Here is a 24,043-nt window from a genome sequence, read left to right as displayed (position 1 = left end):
CAAACTAGCCACAATACAGTTTGACACCATATCTCCCCAAACCAGTGAAATAATTTATTTCTGTACATAATCAGTTGAAATTACCCACAAAATAAACAATCCAAACAGGATTCTTGAGTGTCTTTTCAAGAGTAACAATACAAAACATTTGAAACACTATTTACACAAGTATGATTTCATGAGGTTCATTGTATGACACATCGATCATGAGATTCGGTTTCTTCCGTCTCTGTCTTTGTTTCTGGCGCGGCTATTTGAGGTTTCGCTCTTGCTTTTCCGGTCCTGTCGCTGTCCAGAATGTGCTGCAGGATCTCTTTACTTTCACTATGTGGCAGATTACAGAAAAAATACTGCGGTGCCATTTGAAGGAACCTGAAACAGAAGGGAACAATATTTAGACTGTAAACAAATACTTTTATTTGGGAAAAAATTAATTGTTTCCACAAAAGTATTTAACATTGATAATCAAAATGTTTCTTAAGCAGCAAATCAGAATGATATCTGAAGAATCATGTGACACTGAAGACTTGAGTAATGATGCTGAAAATTCGGCTTTGATCACAGGAAAAAAATTACCTTTTAAAATCTATTACAACAGAAAATAGTTATAATATTTTACTGTTTGTAGTTTAGCTTTAATCTCAAAACATTCTGACTTTATTCCTAAACTTTTGACTTTAATCTTTATTCCTAAAATTCTGACTTTATTCTAGAAACATTCAGATTTTATTCCTAAAATTTTGACTTTAATCTCAAAACATTCAGACTTTATTCCTAAAATTCCAACTTTATTCTAGAAACATTCCGACTTTATTCCTAAAATTTTGACTTTAATCTTGAAACATTCCGACTTTATGCCCGAAACATTCCAACCTTAATCTCAAAACATTCCGACTTTATTCCTAAAATTCCAAATTTATTCCAGAAACATTTAGACTTTATTCCTAAAATTCCGACTTTAATCTCAAAACATTTCTTCTTTATTTCTAAAATTTTGGCTTTGAACAGATGTCAAAAATTTACTGAATTGATTAAACTGTAAAAGTACAAAAGAAGTAAAATTCCAACTTTATTCTAGAAACATTCAGACTTTATTGCTAAAATTTTGACTTTAAAGTTGGAATGTTTTGAGATTAAAGTTGGAATTTTAGGATAAGTCGGATTGTTTCAAGATTAAAGTCGGAATGTTTAAAGATTAATCTAAAATTCGACTTTATTCTAAAAACATTCAGACATTATTCCTAAAATGTTGACTTTAATCTCGAAACATTTCGACTTTACTCACGAAACATTCCGACTTTAATTTTCGAAACATTCCAAATTTATGCTCTAAAATTCCAGAAACATTCAGACTTTATTCTCGAAACATTTCTTCTTTATTTCTAAAATTTTTATTTTATTCTCGAAACATTTTTAACAACTTTATTCCTAAAATTTTGGCTTTGAACATATTATCTTATATCAAACATTTACTGAATTGAATTGATTAAACTGTAAAAGTACAAAAAAAAAAAAAAAAACATGGACCCCCACTAAATTAAACAACTTGACCAGTGTAGCAAACTACAGTTTAAACTTTTTGGGTGTTTTTGTAAATTGTCATCAGTGTTCACAATGTTGCAGAATTCAGTAAGAAAGATGCTTGTATTCCATTCGGGACAGCAGAATTGTAATATTTATAATTATTTCCAGTATGTTTATATTTACTAAAAGAAGGAATGTAAGTCTAGCAAAGGTGAGCAGCAGCTGATCTGCTTTAATCCTCATGAGTATCTAAAAGCTCTCTATTGTGAGAGCGGATTACTGATGATGACACATCAGAAAACATGATTACTCAGGATGATGTGGCACGATCATGTTTATACAGTCAAAGCTGAAGCAGGAGCTGGAGGACACACACTTACGTCTGCGGTGAGATCTGTGTGACGGTGCGGATGCAGTTGTTGTCGGAGAGGTTGTACTCGTGAAACAGGACCCACTCCGGCAGACCCAGTTTATGAGCTTTAGCTCCGTAACCTGACAGACGGTGAACCTGAGCTACGTGTTTGTTCAGCAGCATGAAGTAATTCCCCGAACCGTCCACATCTCTGGCAATCTGAGGAACACATGAGACAGATGAGGAAGACTCAGAACTTCAGAAAACAGTCATGACTGACATTTCAAATTCAAGCCCAAAACCTGTTTCAAATAAGAATATACTGACTCCTGAGAAAAATAATTAACTAAAATCAAATTTAAAAGCAGTTTGGAATATAAAAGTTTTCTGATGTCAAAACTAACTCTTAAGCTTTTTTTAGAAAATAAATTGTTAAAAATGAAAAGAATATAAACAAATAACATTTTAAGTCAAATAAATTGAAATAAAATGGTTATGAAACTTTATTAACATTATAAATGGACATTGACAGTGAACAATGGATAAATAAATAAAAATGAATTAAGGAATGCATGAATGACCAAAATACTCTTAAGTAAATATATACATACAGCTAAAAACTGTATGAAGGTTATAAATCTTATACAAGCATTTTAATTGGACCTCAGGGGGAATAAAATAAAAGAAATATAGGTCAGCACTTATAATATATATAAAAATAGTTATGAAACTTTACTAATACTCAAAGTGGACTTTTTGGAATAAAACAAAACAAAATAAAATAAAACAAAATTAATATAGGTCAGCACTTGTAAAAATATAGTTATTAAACTTCACTAACGCTCTAAGAGGACCTTAGGGAATAAAAAATAAATAAATAAAATACAATAAAAATATTTGAAATTCTTATAATTAATATATAGCTCAAAACTAGTTATGAAAAAAATAGTCGTGAAACTTTATTAACATGCTACGTGGACCTTAGGGAATAAAATAAAATAAAATAATGAAACAAAATAAATATAGATCAGCACTTGTAAAAAAATAGTTATGAAACTTTACTAATACTTTAAGTGGACCTTAGAGAATAAAATAAAATAAAATAAAACAAAATAAAAAATAATGGTAATAAATATAGCTCAAAACTTAAGAAAAAAATAGTTATAAACTATAACTTTTATAAACTATAAAAAATAAATATAGATCAGCATTTGTAAAAAAAAAAAAAATTTAAACTTTACTAATACTTTACGTGGACCTTAGTAAATAAAATATATAGCTCAAAACCTAAGAAAAACATCGTTAAAATAAAATAAAATAAAACAAAATAAAAAATTAATGGTAAAAAATCTCTCTAAACTTAAGAAAAAAAATAGTTATGAAACTTTACTAATACTCTAAGTGGACCTTAGAGAATAAAATAAAATAAAATAAAATAAAATAAAATGAAATAAAATAAAACAAAATAAAAAATAATGGTAAAAAATATAGCTCAAAACTTAAGAAAAAAATAGTTATAAACTATAACTTTTATAAACTATAAAAAATAAATATAGATCAGCATTTGTAAAAAAAAAAATTAAACTTTACTAATACTGTACGTGGACCTTAGAAAATAAAATATATAGCTCAAAACCTAAGAAAAAAAAATTGTTAAAATGAAATAAAATTAATGCTAAAAAATGTATCTCTAAACTAAACTAAAAAAATAGTTATGAAACTTTACTAACACTCTAAGTGGACCTCAGGAAAATAAAATAAAATAAAAATAGATCAGCATTTGTGAAAAAATGGTTAAAAAACCTTTACTAACATCAAAAATGACCTGAGGGAAATGAGTGAAATAAATAAATATTTAAATAAATATACTTTTGGAAAATGTTAAAAATATACAAATATGTAATAAAATATAAAAATATATAATAAAAATAAAAATCAGTTTAACAATAAAAAATAAAACTATATATAAAAATGTGAAAATTATATATACACACAAACACACACATTACAATTTTATATTAATTTAAATTCATATTTATTTAGACATTAAAAAAAAACCTATGCATATAAAAACATGTTTTCAGACCTGCATGAAGTAGCCGGCGAGCAGCGCTCTCTTGATATTGAGTGCGTTTGTTTTGGTGCCGAAGGCTGGTTCTGAAATGGGAAGCTCGATGCGTTTGAGGATGTCTGTGAGTTGGGCTCTGATGGCGTCTGCCGTCTGCAGGGTGGCGCAGCACAGGAAGTACTCCTCACACCACTGCTCCTGACTGAAATCTGACACACACATTATTAATACACACACTTGCGCTTCACCTGAGCATTCACAAAACATGTCACTCACATGGTTCCTTCTGGCTGCGTTTGAAGGTGTTGTAGATGTTGATGAGGGTGAAGTGGTCGCCCTCGGGATGCTGGAACTTCATGTGACAGCGCATCACTTCTGTTACCATGCCAACGGGAGGCTCAATGAAGCAACTTGGTGCTGATGAAAACAGATGCATAAAGGCAGACAGATCTCAAAACATATGACGGAGTTTTTATAACATACCCATATCTAGTGTACTTAAAGCTTTTTTTTTTTGAAAGTTAAAATAAAAAAAACTTAAACATACCACTAGTTGTACATAACTTACATACTTCACCATCAAGAGTCCTCAACATAGAAGTGATGTGCATTTTTAATTTAATATATAACATATTATTATTTAATATATTAATCAATATTTCATAAAAATAATTATTTAATTATATGAAAGTGAACAAAAAGGTGGCTAGCTGCACACTGAATATAACACCAGACTGGTCTACAAAATATATATATTTATATAAATTGAATAAAATTTCTCAAAAAAAATTATCTTAATAAATTAATAAAAATTAATATAAAATAACTATTTTTTTTCTAAAATAAATATTCATATAATAACACATCTCTATAATCAAATTACATAAAAAATAAATTAATAACATCTCTATAATCAAATTACATAAATAATAAATACCTGAATAAATAACTGAAATAAAATGTATATATTACATTACATATATTATAATTGTATTACATCTATGATTTTATTAATATTTATTATTAATACAATTAATACATTTGACTATATTCTCGTTTACAGTTACATTGTATTGATATATGCATATTTATATTGTTTATTTTTAATAAATACATAATATAATATAAATTCATTTAGAATTGTATTCTCTCTATACATACATATTAACAGTTAATGAATGAATGTTTGTATACTATACAATACATATTTGTGCATGTGTATATAATTAGTTAAAAATTATTTTAAAAAAACTTATATTACAATTATATGACATAAAATATTACATTTATTTCTAATTTAAATGTGTCGCTCTTTATATATACACGGAATTAAAATTAATTAATAAATGTTTATAATTTACAATTTTTAATTTAATATATAACATATTATCATTTAATATATTAATCAATATTTTATAAATATTTAATTATATGAAAGTGAAAAAAGGTGTCTAGATGCGCAAAATTTTATAATTTTCAATTTTATAAATTGAATAAAATATCTCAAAAGAAATAATGTAAAATATAAAATAATAGAAAATTAATATAACAATAATACTTTTTTCTAAAATATATATTCATATAATAACACATCTCTATAATCAAATTAGATAAATAATAAATACCTGAATAAATAGCTGAAACAAAATGTATATATTCAATTTTTTTAATATTTATTATTAATACATTTAACTATATTCTATTAATATATTTATATTATTTTTTAAATATAAATCAACAGTTAATGAATGAATGAATAAATGTTTATATACACTTTACAATAAATATTTGTGCATGTGTATATATATTTATACAACAGTTCGTTCTGGTTCTCAAATCTGATTGGTTGAGAACCGTGAGATATTCTACTGGTATCGCTACAGTAACGCCCTTTCACAATTTTGTATCACTCCGCGTGTTCTAGCCGGGACCTTTTTTTTCCGAGTTTCATGGCGGACGTCCAAATCCCATATCATTTTATAAATATTACTCTTTTTGTGTCACGGAATGTAGTTTTAAGAGGTTTTCAGGTGAGAATGTACTTGTTTATAGTTCAAAAATGCAGTTTGTTAATAAAGATATCGTCTGTTTGAAAATTAGCTTCGTCGTTTTCGGACGTGCGAGACCCATATCGTCAGGGAGCGTTCTGCACTCATCAATCCGCTCAGAGCGCTCTCACCACAGCCAGATCTTCAGGAATTTACCGCTGGCTCTGATGTCTCTGTAGTGGTTACACATGACATGTAATTCATTGTGGGTAAATCTAACGGGCATTCTTTGATCTCAATAATTTATTATTTGTTCCAGAGAAGAAGATCATGTAGCAAGTTTATGTAAATTCAATGCTGAATGCTGCCTTTACTCTTGACTGAATTGCCTAGCAACTTTTTGATGTCTGTTTTTGTTGTTGTTTATTAAATATTATTACTCAATAAATAAAAATGTATATAAACTATATTTTAAATAATGTATTTAATAAAAGTATTTAGTAAAGAGAAACGATGGTGAATTTAGTTAACGTTACATTGTTCCGCCTTTAGATGGCGACAAGAGACCGTTTTATGAGTGAGCAGTTAATGGTGACTTTGGGACTTTTAAAATGAAAAGTTAAGCGGAAGTTATTTTTAGCTTCAACAACAGTTTGACACAGCGAATAAATGCACTGAGCAGCAAAATCACCTTTAACAGATGAACGGATATTAATGCTTTCTTCAGTAAACATTCAAACTAATGTCATATCATCATGAATATGAATAATGAATGCTCTATCAGATGCAGGTACGTTAATGACTCGCTCAGTCCATCTCTCTGTGATAATACTCAAACATGATACAGTGAGGTTTTGATACAGTAATACAATAGGCTTTCAATGAAGCAACTCAACATTCCTTCATTACTAGTTCTAAAGTGACGTTTTGGAATTAGTAACGAAGAAGCTTATGCTCAGCTGACCAACCGTCAAACTTTGATTTGAATTCGTGGCGGAAGGAATAGTTCGCACAAAAGAGGGCTTTTAAAGACACTCCGTTGTTATTTTGTTTATGTATTTACACACTCGTCCCGTCGAACTGTTGAATAAATGCAATATCACACTCGTACCTACGGCGAATCACAACCGTGACGATATACAGCCATATCTCAAGTCATGAGTGTGATATTGCTCATTTATAAAACGGTTAGTTCCATTCCTCAATTCTGATTGGTCAGCAGCTGTGTCGTATTCATGATACGGCACTGATATGACCGCTTCACTCAACGGTTTTGTGTATCATTGAACACCCTTAGCAACCACCCTTAGTAACGTAAACACAGCTGCATCAGTTAGGGACTACTTTTTACAGCGGAAGGCAGTTAATGATTTTACTTTATGAAAACTTAATATATATAAATTAATATATATTTTTGATTTTAATATTTTTATTGTGTGGTAAACGTTTTATAAAAGCAATAAGGTACTTGAGGCCGTGCTGTATCGTGAATAAATCACAGCTGAAGGGCGTTCGCGTCGTGCCTAACAACGCCCTTCAGCCGTGATTTATTCACGATACAGCACGGCCTCTCGTACCTTATTGCTTAATTAGGTACTATTTATAAAAACCTATTGCATGAATAATATATAAAATATTACATTTATTTCTAATTTAAATGTCTCTTTATAAATATTTAAAATTAATGAATAAATGTTTAGAATTTGTAGTAATGTTTTATATATAATCAATAATTAATATGAATAATATTAATATAGTATAATAATAATAATAATAATAATAATAATAGTATAATAAATATCTTAAAATAATAAGAAAAATCTATAACACATGCCCCAATGGCTATTTGTTGTCAAAAATCAGTCACTTTTTACAGTCTGTGTTTAAACGTTACCTGTTAGCATTGCAGCGATGGTTAGCATCTCACTAGCGCAGTCAAACTCGCAAGATGCTAACAGAGCCTTCGCCATTTGCGGATCCAGAGGAAGCTCTGACATGATGATGCCCATCTCTGACAGGTTTCCATCATTGTCCAACGCAGCGAGATAATCCAGCTCCTCCAATGCCTGCATGAGGCCTTCAGGATCTGTAAGTGGAAAAACATCATTCAAAAGTGTCCTCTGTGACTTATTTAACATGTGCTAACTGATGAAACAAGTGTGGGCAGTTGTCTCTGGAATTTCTAAAAATAAATCACTTTACATACACAGGCGCTTCTCCATGTTTCTCCACTGACTGAGCTCTTCTCTTCCTGTTTATTGTGTTTGTTTGGTCACTGATGAATTTCTTTCTTTCTCCTCTGAGCTTCTCACCGTCCAAACAGTGACCAGAAACAATGAGTGTGAACCCAGCAGACAGCAGAGCTGTCAGTTTAGCAAATGCATGCATGACTGAACGCCAGCCACAAACCAGAAACCCATCCATAAACCTTCATATCAGCAACAATTATAGACTACAGTCTGACTTTACAAGACTAAGCCTGCAGTGTTCATGATGAATACTCTTTTTTAGGTCTATCTATCTGTGGTGTTTATTATGTAGGCTTGGATAAAAATAAAAAAAAAGATAATTCCAACTTTTTTCCACCTCACAATTAAGCTATAAACTCAGAATCATGAGATTTTTTTAAAGATATAAACTCAAAATTGCAAGATATAACAGAACTGTAAAATTTTGCAAGATATAGACTCAGAATTCCAAGATTTTGTAAGATATAAACTTAAAATTGGAAGATTTAAGATACAAGCTCAGAATTGCGAAATTTCGTCAAATATGAACTTAGAATCGCTTGAAATAAGCAGAATTAATTTCTTAAGATATAAAATCACAACTGCAAAATTTTGTAAAATATAAACTTAGAATTATGAGATTTTGTAAGATATAAACTCACAATGGAAAGATATAAACAGAATTGCAAGATATTTTTTAAAGATAAAAACTCAAAATTGCAAGATATAAAATCAAAATTGTGAGATTTTTTTGATACAAGCTCAAAATTTTGAAACTTTGTAAAATATAATTACAATTGCGAGATTTTTTAGAATATAAATTCAGAATTGCAAGATATAAACAGAATTGTGAGATTTTGTAAGATATAAACTTAAAATTGAGATTTTTTTAAGATGCAAGCTCAGAATTGTGCAATTTTGTAAAATATATAAACTCAAAATTTTGAGATTTTAAGATGCAAGCTCAGAACTCCGAAATTTCGTAAAATATAAACTCAATTGCGAGATTTTTTAAGATAAAAACTCAAAATTGCAAGATTTTGTAAGATATACACTCACAATTGCAAGGTTTTTTTAAGATACAAGCTGGGAACTAAAAAAATTGTAAAATATAAAGTCAGAATTGCGAGGTTTTGTAAAATGTAAACTCAAAATTGTGTGTTTTTTTAAGATATAAACTCAAAATTGTAAGATTTTGTAAGATATACACTCACAATTGTGGGTTTTTCAAGATATAAATTCAAAATTGCAAGATTTTGTAAGATTTGAACTTAAAATTGCAAGATATAAATTCAAAATTGTGAGATTTTTAAGATACAAGCTCAGAATTGCGAAATTTTGTAAAATATAAACTCAGAATTGCAAGATTTCTTAGGATATAAATTCAGAATTGCAAGATATAAACAGAAATTCTAGATTTTTTTTTCAAGATTTAAAATCAAAATTATGAGAAACTCAATTTAAAAAGATTTTTTAAGATACAAGCTCAGAATTTCAAAACTTTGTAAAATGTAAACTCAAAATTATGTTTTTTTTTTAAGATATAAACTCAATTTTAAGATTTTTTAAAGGTACAAACTCAGAATTGCGAAAGTTTGCAAAATATAATCTCAAAATTGTGAGATTTTTTAGGATAAAAACCCACAATTGTGTTTTTTTCAAGATATAAATTCAAAATTGCAAGATTTTGTAAGATACAAGCTCAGAATTGCGAAATTTTGTAAAATATAAACTCAGAATTGCAAGATTTCTTAGGATATAAACTTTGTAAAATATAAACTCAAAATTGTGAGATAAACTCAATTTAAAAAGATTTTTTAAGATACAAGCTCAGAATTTCAAAACGTAAAATATAAACTCAAAATTGTGAGATTTTGAAAGACAAAAACTCAAAATTGCGAGATATAAGATACAATTTTGTAAAATATAAACTCAGAACTGCGTGTTAATTAACTCAGTCCGAATTGTGTCCGAATTGTAAATATAAAGATGTAAACTCACAATTATGAAAAGAAAATTCAGAATTTTTCTTTTTTTTATTCCATGGAGGAAACAAAAGTCAGAATTGTGAGAGAACTGCAAAAGTTCAAGAAAAAAAGTCTGAATTCTGAGTTCATATCTCACAATTACCTTTCTTTATTCAGTGTCAGAAATTAGCTTTCATAGATTACTGACAAAGCTCTCATATGCCACTGTGAAATCCTCATCTGAATGAGCTGAAATCTCACCCACCAGGTCTGCTGATGAAGTCACAGTGTCCGATCCCCGCAGCCTCCATCCTCTTCAGAAAGAGCGCCGTGGACGTGATGTTGGACTCCACAATGCGAGGACGTATCTCAGCGGGCAGCTGAACGTCCTCAGGATACAAACAGAAGCACTTCCCTTCAAACAAACATTGTTTTTGAGTAAATATTTATTTGCATATTGAACTGTGGTTGTTTTTTTCTGCTATTTAACGTCACACATCTGTAGCAGTGTTTCTACTGTAATACAGTAATATATTGGGTGTTTACATAGTGTGTTCATGTCGAGGATCTTAAAATAACAGGTGAAGGTCAAATAAACGCTCAAAGTTGACACACCTGTTGATCCAGTCAGCCGTTTACGGATTTCGGCTTGACATTTACTGATGGGTCGGATGACCTCCGAACTAGCTCTGACACGTGGACTATACACCTACAAACAAAACCACACAGAAAATATGAATTTACATTCACAATACTTAATAAAATATTTAATAATACTTGTCGAGCACCTGTCAAGTTTTTGATTATAGTATATAAAGTGTTTTTTCAGACTAGTGGAAAGAAAACATCCAAAAGACACTGTTAAGGGTTTCTTTTATAGCACATTATCTATTTGTGTCAATAGATTTCAATTGCAATACATATTTTTTCTCAAAATGAGTTTTTTCTCCTAGACTGAGCCATAAATCTCCACTTCAGTAGCGCTTACACACACCAGACTTTACATTTCTATTGCTGTCTATATCCTGAAGGTTTTTGAAGAGGGATTTGTTCACATATAATTTGCTTGATTTTATACAACATTTTATTAGCCAAAAAACTATTTAAAAAAAAAAGTATTTTCTGAATGAGTGACAAAATGAGATACCTAAATTCCTTCTGTAAAAACATTTCTCTAATACATCAAAAAAAAAAAAAAAGAATTTTGAAACTGACTCCAGCCAGTGTTTAGATTTTGGTACTAGAAATGTATGCAAATTAGCACACATTTCATTAAATAATGCCTCATTTGCATATTAAAACCTAACATTTGAGAAAACTTGTAAGACAAAATTTTTTCGCAATTATCAATGTAATCAATCAACGGAGTAAGTACGGTGATAACTATGTTATTTTTTTTTTACACTATTCACCTGCAGTGTCTCGCCTTAATAAAAAACTCAAATATATTTAACAGTATAGTAAATAAATGCTGGTTTTCAGCACACTCACTAATCTCTTCTCTACTCCAGTATCGATGACAAAAGTAATGGTGTCCACTGGCCAAAACAGATCCTCTGATTGGCTACAGGAAACAAAAACCCGCCTACTCGTCTGTGGGGTTTCTGTGATTGGTGGACACATTCCAGTGTGTCCAGAACACAGGGGAACCGCTATCAGCTCTCCCAGAGATACACTCATCCTGGATGCTTCTTTAGTGAGAATATTACAGGCACAGACCACCTCCTGAAACACACACACACACACACACACACACACATATATATAATCACCATTATCACCAACAGAAAACCCCTTTTAATCACAATAGTTGCCAATAAAGATTTTTACACGTGTTCTGGGAAAAAAATGAGTAGTGCTTATTATGGTGTTCTTGTGTCCCTCATTTAATGAAAGTCTTGATTTGTGAATGACATTAATGTGATTTTACAGGGCAGAGTGTTAGTAACAGTGGAAGAGCTGAGTGGAGGTATTCATTCAGATGCTGCTGACCACGCTGAACATAACAATGTCATTGTCATCATGGAGAACATTGCGTTTGTCCTGTTCATTACAGCAAGATTCACTATTACTATTGCTAGAAGTTACGATTAGGGATTTGAACAAACTCCAGACCCATTTTCCAAAATGTTTCATGAACAGCAAATCAGTGTGTTAATATGATTTTTGAAGGATCATGTGACACTGAAGACTGGAGTAATGACCCTGAAAATTCAGCTTTGATCACAGGAATAAATTACATTTTACAATATGTTCAAAAAGAAAACAGTTCATTTAAATGTCAAAATTATTTCACAATATCACAGATTTTATTGTATTTTTGTTTAAATTAATGCAGCATTGTCTAAGACTTTTTTCAAAAACAAAAACTTTTGAACGTGTGTACCAATCAACACATAAATGCTCTTATCTATTTGGTCAGTGAGCATTGATGCATGCATTCATTCATTCATTCATTCATTAAATCTTTTATGCATGCATTTATCCATTCATGCATTACTTCATGCATTAATTTGTTTGTTTTTTTATGCATGCACTCATTCTTTTATGTATTTATTCATTCATTCATTCATGCATACATTTGTGTGTTATTTATTCATTCATGCCCTCATGCATGCATGCATTCATTCATTCATGCGCTCATGCATTCATTCATTCATTCATGCGCTCATGCATTCATTCACTCATGCATGCTTTTTTGTTTTTCATTTATTCATTCACTCATGCATGCATTCATTCACTCACTCATGCAAGCATGCATTCATTCATGCACTTATTTATTCTTTTTAAGTCATGCACTCATTCATTCTTACGTTATTTATTCATTCATGCACTCATTCATTCATGCATTCACTCATGCAAGCATGCATTCATTCATGCACTTATTTATTCTTTTTAAGACATGCACTCATTCATTCTTACGTTATTTATTCATTCATGCACTCATTCATTCTTTTATGTCATTTATTTATTCATTCATGCACTCATTCAATCTTTTTAATTCATGCACTCATTCATTCTTTTATGTCATTTATTCATTCATTCACTCATGCATGCATCCATTCACTCATGCACGCATCCATTCACTCATGCACTCAAGCATACATCCATTCACTCATGCACGCATCCATTCACTCATGCACTCAAGCATACATCCATTCACTCATGCACTCAAGCATACATTCATTAATGCATCATTCTTTCAAGCATACATTCATCCATGCATTAATTTATGCATTCATTCATTCATCCATGCATTCAATAATTTTTTATGGTTCACAAGCTGTTCTAATCCATTAACACATTTCATCTCACCTGCTCTGAAGCTAGAAACACAGCTACGTCTCCTGGCTCTCTGGAACGATGGACTTCCAGCGTAAGTCTCAGAGCTGAATAGAAACTTTCAGCGCTGCTGCTGTTGCTGTGGATCACTTTACCGGCGCACGGGGTGTCCAGGTGCAGACGTGGGACGTTCCCGTAGTGCGTAAGGAGGGTGTCTGAAGCGGGCGGGGCGGACAGGACCACCACCCTAAGCTCGGGCCGCTGGAGAAGCACCTCTTTTAGCAGACCCAGCAGGACGTCTGTGCTCACGGTTCTCTCGTGGGCCTGGTCTATCACCACCACGCCATAATGCTCCAGCATGGGGTCTGACATCATCTCCCGCAGCAGGACGTCGTCAGTGCAGTACCTGCAAGCAGGACGTAGTTTTGGTTTTGAGATTTACAGATAAATATGCTAAAAAATACACAGATGTAGAAAGATGCATATAGATAGAAGTTTAACAGTACAATCTCCTATCTGTATTATAGTGGACCTATTCAACAAAACCACATGAAAAAAGCAGATGCATCAATAAATTAAAATATAATTTTTTTGGTTTTTAAACATTTGACCAGACATATTTCTATAATAAAATAAGACATTTAATTAGACATTTCTTTAAAAATAAAATTAAATATGATTAAAAAAACTTAAAGAAAAATGTTTATTTATTTATTTATTTGTTTTTAGACATGGACATTGACATAACATATATCCATAATAAAATAAAATAAGACATTTAATTAGACAGATGTCTCTATAAAATACAATAAAATGTTTTTTTATTGATATGTTTTTAGACATTTGACTAGACATATTTCTATGATAAATTAAGACATTTAATTAGACACTTTTCATAAAATAAAAAACTGAAATATTTGATTAGACATTTCTTTTTATGAAATAAAATATATGTTCCCCCTTTGTTTTTATTAATGTTCTAGACATTTAATTATACATATTTCTGCAATAAAACAGTATCAGACATATTTGATTAGACATTAAAAAACTTATTTTATTACTTTTTTTCTTGATATGTTTTAGACAATTGACTAGACATATTTCTATAACAAAATAAGATATAATTGATAAGACATTTCTTTATTAAATACAACTTTAAAAAAAAATTTCCTTTGTTTTTTTTTTGTTTTAGAATTTTAATTAGACATATTCCTGTAAGTAAATTGGACATCTGATTAGACATTAATTCGTAAAGTTAAAAATTGGTTGATGTTTTAGATATATTTGACTAGACTATTTCTATAATAAAATAAAACATTTGATTAGACATTTCTTTAGGAAATATAGTTTTTCCCCTTTGTTTTTATTAATCTTCTAGACATTTAATTATACATATTTCTGTAATAAAATAACATTTATAAAATGTATATTAAATCAAAATCATACATATTTGATTAGACAATAACTTATTTTTTGTCTTTTCTTTTTTTTTCTTGATATGTGACACAATTGACTAGACATATTTCTACAACAAAATAAGATATATTTGATTAGACATTTCTTTATGAAGTAAAATAAAATATAGATTTTTCCTTTGTGTTTTTTATTGTTTAGAATTTTAATTAGACATATTCCTGTAATTAAATAAGACATCTGATTAAACATATCAGACATATTTAATTAGACCTTAACTTATCATTTTTCTTATTGATATGTTTTAGACATAATTACCTAGACATATTTCTATAACAAATATAAGATATATTTGATTAGACTTTTTTTAAATAAACTAAGACATTTGATCAGACATTTTGAAGTTAAAGTTAAAATATAAATTTTTCTTTTATTTTCATTAATGTTTTGGACTCGTTTGACAAGACATTTCTATAATAAAATGAAATAAATAATTTGATTAGACATTTCTTTATAAAATAAAATTACAATTAAACAGATGGATTTTTTATGTCTGATAGGTTAAAAATCAAGTACAATCACTCAATAGTACACTTCTCAATAAACTACATGATTTAGGGTATCGATAAATACTGATAAATATTATATTATATTATATTATATATTTTATTTTATTATTATAAACCAAGCACTGCAAAACACTATTATATAGTAAAATCCAAGAGAAAAAAAATACTGGACGGAGATTATTCAGTAGCTTTGACATTGGTGGACACATCCCTATTCTCCAAAATTAAATCTACACCAAACTGAGAGACAGAGAAATGCCTCCCTGACCTTCACTGACCCGTATATAATAAAGTATTTCGGCAATTCAAAAAGGCACATTCTTCTCATACTTTAGCTGGGCAAACCAAACCACAAAACTAAAATATCACCAACTTGGTGAAACCTAGTGCACATTTCAGTGAGGTTTTTCACACTTTGAAGAACTGCATGCATCTGAGTTTCACACACACCTGAGAATAGTATCGTTGGAGCAGCAAGTCTCCAGCGGGATGCTGTATCCGATCTCGTGGCCGATGTTTACGTCCATCTCATCTGCAACACGGAGGGCCAAATCGACAGCTTGCCGTCTCTGGATCTGACTGCACACCACCACACCGTGCTGGTACTGCGCTGACAGACAGAACTCGGCACACCACTGAGGGATCTACAAACATGAAAACACACCATCAGCACCTGGATGCATTCGACTGCATTACAGCAGCTTTTAGCAAAAAAAAAAAAAGTTAATATTATGACAATTATTTCAGCTTTTCTCTGCAGATGGTCCACTTTAAAGGGGTCATCGGATGCAAAACTCACTTTTACATGTTGTTTGAACATTAATGTGTGTTGGCAGTTTGTGTACATAACCACCCTACAATGATAAAAATCCACCCAGTGGTATTTTTTAATCTTTAAAAGTAATATCCCCTTTTTAACCCTTGTGCGTTCAAAAAAAAAAAAAAAAAGTTACACATAGGTGCAAAATGGACAAAAATGTCCATGTCCAAAAACTGCCATAAAAATATCATTTATTAATATTTTTTTCCACTTTCACTGATGTTGATTTTTAACCAGCATCTGTTCTATCCATAGATACAAAACATTCATTAATTTTCAGAATTTTAACCCTTTAAATGCTGGTTTGTTTACATAATGCCACAGGTGTTTTTTTTATGAAAAAATTAAAAATAGTAGTTAATTTCCATATACTAAATGATAAGCAGATTTTTTTTTTCTTTGCTTATTAGCTTCTTGGGTACATTATCAACAACATTATCACACTTATTACACAACTGCTTTATAGATTATTTAGATCAAAATTATTAGACACGAAACACTGATCTGAGTTGAAATATTCGAACGCAAAGCTTCCATGAAGAAATCAGTTGTTGGCAAACGGCAAGTTCAAAATAGACATTTTAGGTATAGAGTGCAGTCTTACCAGTTTTCTTACACAACATTTCACCACATAAATAATTAAGGAAGTAGTACTAATTTGTTAGTTATCTTATAATCCATTACAGTGTACAAAAAAAATGGCAGCAGCTGCATTTGTATGAATCAATGCAATTTACGAAAGAAGTAAATTAAATCTGTAAGTGGGGGTGAGTGTGTGAAAAAATTCAGATGTAATCCCCTTTGTAATCGCTGGCATTTTTCAGAAGTAACTGTAATTTAATTGCACGTTTTCTCAGTAACTGTAACTAATTACAATTACATTTATTTTGTAATTAAATTACGTAATTCTGTTACATGTAACTAGTTACTTCCCAACACTGCTTGTTGGCAAGTTTCACAGCTAAACGCAGCTAAAGTAAACATTACGGCTCATAATCCCACATCAGAGAGGGGCGGGGCGTGTAGAGCTCATTTGCATTTAAAGGGACCACGCAATAAAGTTTTGCGGAGCTTATTTTGACAAGGTAAAAGGGTGTTTTATTACACTACTTAGGCCGTGTTCACACTTGGCGTCTTTTTTGACAAGAAAAAGTTGACAGGCGCGCTTTTTTAGTTACAAAAAAATCTGGACACGTTTTGCAGCAGAGGGCGTCTTTTGTTGCTATAACAACAGCTGCAACCGTAGCCTATGTGTGGAGCAGAAATATCGATAAAAAAGGAAGCTGGCTCTTTTCTTTTTTGACATTTTTGACTTTTATTTGATAGGACAGTATTTAGACAGGAAACAAAGTGCGAGAGAAAGAGGGGGGACGGGATCGGGAAAGGTCTGCGAGCCGGGACTCGAAAAAGGGACGCCTGAAGCTCAACAGCTCTACTGTACATGTTGATGTGCGGCTCAAGAAGCTAGCAATGCTGCACGTCGGTTTTTGAAGTTAACGGGGAGGCGAATCCGGTTCACAACAATAAAATAAAAGTCTATATAACGGCAACTTTCCCGTTTTTCTTGTTGTTATAGAAACGACAGGTCTAGCTGCTCGCTTGTCATTGGTCAGATCTCAAAAAAGCGCTTGACGTAGGGCGTTTTCTTCAGAAAAGTTAAACTTTTTTCAACTTGAAAAGACGCTCTGAGCTGCAGAAAAAGACGCCGGCGGTGGCGTTTAAAAAAGCGCTCAGGACTTTTTTGAAAAGACGGTTTACTCCATAGGATTAGAAAGTAAAACAGACGCTGGCAGTTTGAAAAAAGACGCCAAGTGTGAACACGGCCTTAGGGCTGCACAATTAAAGGATAACTATTGCCAAAATGCAACCTGGGCTGTTTTTTTAACTGTAAACGAGACAAACTTGCCCCTAGCACTCCTATTCACCGGCCACTGACCACAAAACGAAATCACGGTCAATCTCAAAAACGGCTCGTTTGTCGTAATTACGCTTTTAGATATAAGTTTGTCTCGTTTACAGTTAAAAAAAACAGCCCAGGTTGCATTTCGGCAATAGTTATCCTTTAATTGTGCAGCCCTAAGTAGTGTAATAAAACACCCTTTTACCTTGTCAAAATAAGCTCTGCAAAACTCATTTTATTGCATGGTCCCTTTAAATGCAAATGAGCTCTACTCGCCCCGCCCCTCTCTGATGTGGGATTATGAGCCGTAATGTTTACTTTAGCTGCGTTTAGCTGTGAAACTTGAACGCACGTACTGAACGCACGTGATGGAGATTTACTACTAATCAAAGTACCGGCTTCATTGACTAACCGCGCCTCACAACATCGTGCGATTAATCGTGCAGCCCTAACACTACTATTGAGAATTTTTAACCAAAGTATATTATAGACTTTTCATTAAGACCCTAAAGAATCATATGAACTTTTGGAAAATGTGCATCCGATGACCCCTCTAAGACCTGTCCTTGACTTGTTTAACAGCTGCAGGTTTAGTCCTTCAGCCTGAGCAGTCTGGGAAAATCTCTACCGCATCTGTTGGACAGGCAGGTCGGGTGAACTGAACACATGCATCCACGCATTTACAAACTGGAAATTATATGTGCAATATGCATTAACGCCAAATCAACACAGACTCTTCTACTGATCTGTAACTTTTTATTTTACTCTATTTTATTGTATTTTTGGTGGATCTGTTTTCAGACACCAGATATAATTTTGGATATTTTTTTACTAGTGGGTGCAAGACACTAAAGTGCATTTATGTAAGTGAGGATAACAAAAGTAAACTGTGACATATTATACCCAAACATTCTTCATACTGTGGCATACCAGTAAAACTGATAAAAATTTGGGACCAAAACTTTGACCTGACCTGAAGTTTTGTTACATACCCTTTTATCAGAGTTGTCTGACATTATTAAGATAAATTAGTTTTCTCTTGAGTTCTTGTCAACTATAGTTAATAAACTGTGATAATGTCAGCGATTTTGAAGGTGTCTGAATATATATCTGTTCTGTTGGCAGATTTGTCACTTGTTCACCCCATAAAATACCTGTCAAAGTTCGCAATAATTATTATGACTTTTTTTTTTTATAATGTTTTTTTGAAAGAAGTCTTATGCTCACCAAGGCTGTATTTATTTGACAAAAATACAGAAAAAAATTAATTGAAATATTATTTCAATTTAAACAAACTTTTCAGTTTGAATATGTTAAAATGTAACATATTTGTGATCAAAGCCGAATTATATTAGCATCATAATTCCAGTCTACAGTGTTACCTGATCCTTCAGAAATCATCTAAAACGCTGTCATTGGTGCTCTATTATTAATATTAATGGTTCTTATTGTTGATATTGGTTGTTAATGCAGAGATATTTTTGAAATATTTTAATATATTTTAAAATGTAATTTATTAAGCTGAATTTTTAGCATCATTACTCCAGTCACATGATCCTTCAGAAATCATTCTAATGTTCTGATATGCTGCCCAAAAAACATTTGTGACCCTGGACCACAAAACCAGTCATAAGGTTAAATTTGACAAAACTGAGATTTAAATAAATAAGCTTTCTATTGATGTATGGTTTGTTAGGATAGGACAATATTTGACAGAGATACATCTATTTGAAATCAGAAATCTGAGGATGCAAAAAAATCAAAAAGACTGAGAAAATCACCTTTAAAGTTGTCCAAATTAGGTTCTTAACAATGCACATTACAAATCAAAAATTACATTTTGATATGTTTACAGTAGGAATTTTACAAAAAATCTTCATGGAACATGAACTTTACTTAATTTCTTAATGATTTTTGGCATAAAAGAAAAATCTAAAATTTTGACCCATGCAATGTATTTTTGGCTATTGCTACAGATATACCCCAGCGACTTAAGACTGGTTTTGTGGTCCAGGGTCACATTTATTATCATTATTATGTTGAAAACAGCGGAGTAGATGTTTTTTTAGGTTACTTTGATGAATAGAAAGTTCAGAAGAACAGCATTTATCTGAAATTGAAATCTTTTGGATCATCAATTTAATGCATTCCTGCAAAATAAAAGCCGTAATTCCTATAATTTCTTTCAAAATAAAATGTATACTGACTCTTTGGACGGTATAGTGTGTAATGTTACAAAAGTTTTTTATTTCAGATAAATGCTGATCTTTCGAGCTTTCTATTCGTCAAAGAATCCTGAAAAATGTACTCAACTGTTTTAAATTTGATAATAATTATAAAAACAAATGCTTCTTGAACAGCAAATCAGCATATTAGAATGATTTCTAAAGGATCATGTGATCGTGAAGACTAGAGTAATGATGCTGAAAATTTTGTTTTGATCACAGGAATAAATTACATTTTAAAATATATTCAAACAGAAAGCAGTTATTTGAAATAGTAAAAATATTTCTCAATATTACAGCTTTTGCTAGCTTGGTGAACAGCAAAAGATATATTTGTATACTTTACAATCGCTAAACTCAAACATAAAAATGAAAGCAGAGGCAAAAAGTCTGACACGACTGAACGAACCATCAGCTGAATGCCACTATTTGCTCAATGGATTCAACACAATGGTTGCAGCTGACTCACAGCAAACATTCGTTCATGATGCAGAACTGATGACCTCACTTAGAATTATTAATAAAGTATATTTGCACAGATTTAAGTCATCATGATCAGGCCACATGACTTCAAAACAGCACGTTTCAGACCTGTGTAAGCACTGGAGAAACTGTGTATTGTTCATCTATTACTGCGTTAAATTTCTAGAATGTCTGGAATTTGAATTGGAACGAAATGGAGGGATTTACTGACAAATTAAATACAACTGAGGAGATTGAGTCCAATACACGTTTTGCAACAAGACATAAATAATTATTACATTAAGAATGTGGGTTCGTTATATGTAGAAATATTAAACAGATTTTAATCTTTATTTGACCCTCTATTTCTATTCTTAAAAAAACCTTCTCTATCTTTTTATATCTTTTCTATCTTTTTATTTATTATACAATTAACAACAAAAAATATTATTTTTATATCTTTTATCTTTTTGTTTATTATACAATTAACAAAAAACCTTCTCTATTCTTTTTATATCTTCTATCTTTTCTATTTTTATTTATTATACAATTAACAACAAAAAACTATTCTTTTTTATATCTTCTATCTTTTTTATATTTTTTCTTTTTATTTATTATACAATTAACAACAAAAACTATTCTTTTTCATATCTTCTATCTTTTTTATTTTTTATTTATTATACAATTAACAACAAAAAATATTCTTTTTATGTCTTCTATCTTTTTTTATTTATTTATTATACAATTAACAACAAAAACTATTCTTTTTATATCTTCTATCTTTTTTATATTTTTTCTTTTTATTTATTATACAATTAACAACAAAACAATATTATTTTTATAGCCTCTCTTTTCCTTTTTCTTTTTATTATACAATTAACAACAAAAACTATTCTTTTTCATATCTTCTATCTTTTTGTTTATTATACAATTAACAAAAAAACTCTTCTATATTCTTTTTATGACTTCTATCTTTTTTATTTTTATTTATTATACAATTAACAACAAAAAAATATTCTTTTTATATCTTCTATTTTTTTATTATACAATTAACAAAAAACTATTCTTTTTATATCTTCTTCTATCTTTTTTTATTTTTATTTATTATACAAAATTGACAAGAAAACACTAGCTTGCTCTATTCTTTTTCTATTCTATCCGTTTTCTTATTATTTACTATATAATTAAAAAAACATTGCTAGGTATAATGCATTAAGCTAATCTGAGACTTGTCATAGCACTTACATAGCATTGCTCTTTTGTTAATTTTGATTGCTTCCATTGTCCTCATTTGTAAGTCGCTTTGGATAAAAGCGTCTGCTAAATGACTAAATGTAAATGTTTTGACTCTTTCTGAATTGATTAGACATAAACACACTGTTTATAGCCAGACAATACAATAACTACCAACATTATACAACTTAGTAAAACAATACAATAACTACCAACAATATAAAACTGTGACAGGCCTCAGTTTTGTTCAATTGCATATTGATTTTCATAGTAATGAGCTGCTTGTCAATGAAAAGCAAAGCAAAAAGTTCAAGCTCTCAAACTCTGCTTCATGGCTGTGAGGCCTTATGTTTCTCCAGGCTATTTTTAGTGCTTCTCCAGCATTATTAGTGTGCTGAAGTTAAAACAGATGCTATATTTACACACTTTCTAAGGATTTTCTCAGCTTGTTGAATTTTAACACCAGGCAAATGTCAACTCAATGGCATATTTCAGATAAGAAGGTGCTGCCAAATTTAGTAAACAAATCAATATAGCTTGAACTTTTTAAAGAGTTTAGACAGCAAAAAGTGGTAGAAACGTGATAAACAAGCATCCATATGTCTCAAACACTCACCTGTGTGCTTTTGCCAGTCTTTGTTGTGCCTGAGACTACAAGAATCTGATTATTTTCCAGCAAAGTCATGAATTCATGTCTGTGTTTCCAAACAGGCAGAGTTTTCCTCTCCTGCAGGAGTCTGTAGTATCTGGAGGAATATGGCAGTCCATCAAACTGGTTGAGCTCCAGATCATCTCCAAACTCAAACAGATCAGATTCCTCCTCTCCCTTGAACTCTCCTTCTGATATCTCGCTGTTTCCAGCCATAATGAGCAGCTGCACGCATGTGATTATTATAATAAGTTCACAAACTCACTCCCAAAGCGACCGACTAAACGTTTCAGTCCTCTGTGTTCGTACATGTGTCCAAAACACCCTCAAAACCTCCGTAAACTTGGATATGCGTTGGAAATCCCACGCTACTGGGAACGCTGGTGTGCTCTGGCACAGCACTCTCGTGTGCGCGCTCCGAATAGGAGCGCTGGCGTGACCGCGGACGCATGACGTGCCCGGTTAATCCAGTTAATTCACGGGGCAGCTGCTCATGATCATAGAACTACTACAATAAAACACATCTAAAATTCCAACGTCATCATATTTTAATGTTAAAACTAACTCAGTAAAAAAAAAAAAAAAAAAAGAGTAATAATATGTATGAGTAATAAATGTTCTTATTTCGTCTTTTTGTAGTCAAAAAAATTGCAAATATAAACCTACTCTGAGTAAGAGAAATATTCACTAAAAAGTGTGACAACTAGTCCTTCTTTCTTCCTGTAAGAGTGGACGCGGCCTTTTGTAAATTTTATGGGTGTGGCTTCCGGTCTTATGCTTCCAGCTATTTTTAGCCTACAAAACTGCTAGCTTTGCTGCTTGATATTGCAAACTGCTGTGTTTTACCATCTTATTTTAATGTATTATCTTAATTATGAGCACACTGGTTAGTGCAAATAGTTTTAGCGTTCTGCAGGTAAATAGGGTAAAAAAAAAAAAATAGTTATGACCTTACTTTCCCAGTTGATTGATTGCATTGATAATTGCAAACATTTTTTGCATTACAAGTTTTCTAAAATGTTAGGTTTAAATATGCAAATTAGGCATTATTTAATGAAATATGTGCTCATTTGCATACAATTCTAGGACAAAAATCTAAACACTGGATGAAGTCAGTTTCAAAATTCTTGTTTAATTTTTTTTGACATTTTAGAGTCAAATGTTTTTACAGAGGGAATTTTTGTCAAAAAAAATGTAACTTGTATTTTTTACAATTTTGGGGGGAATAAAATGTTGTGTAAAATCAAGCCAATTATATATATGAACAAATCCCTCGGTAAAAACCTTCAGGATATAGACAGGAATAAAAATGTAAAGTTTGGTGTATTAAGTGCTACTGAAGTGGAGATTAAAATATTTAAAA

The 24,043-nt window shown here is 31.0% G+C and overlaps 1 protein-coding gene across 1 annotated transcript; it reads right to left on the bottom strand.

Moving 5' to 3' along the window:
* Positions 1–33: 33 nt before the first annotated feature.
* Positions 34–23,063, bottom strand: dhx32a (DEAH (Asp-Glu-Ala-His) box polypeptide 32a). Its single transcript, XM_073828243.1, has 11 exons — positions 22,648–23,063; positions 15,842–16,035; positions 13,443–13,815; positions 11,619–11,852; positions 10,743–10,836; positions 10,393–10,542; positions 7,827–8,018; positions 4,221–4,361; positions 3,963–4,153; positions 1,905–2,095; positions 34–372 (listed from the first exon to the last, which is right to left on the bottom strand). Exons 1-11 carry the CDS (start codon positions 22,894–22,896, stop codon positions 186–188), a joined length of 2,196 nt encoding a protein of 731 aa, XP_073684344.1. The 5' UTR covers positions 22,897–23,063; the 3' UTR covers positions 34–185.
* Positions 23,064–24,043: the final 980 nt, after the last annotated feature.

The sequence above is a fragment of the Garra rufa genome, chromosome 22, assembly GCF_049309525.1.
Source record: "Garra rufa chromosome 22, GarRuf1.0, whole genome shotgun sequence".
NCBI classification, from domain to species: Eukaryota; Metazoa; Chordata; class Actinopteri; order Cypriniformes; family Cyprinidae; genus Garra; species Garra rufa.
Note: the sequence above shows the minus strand (reverse complement) of the source record. Positions and strands in the feature narration are given on the sequence as shown.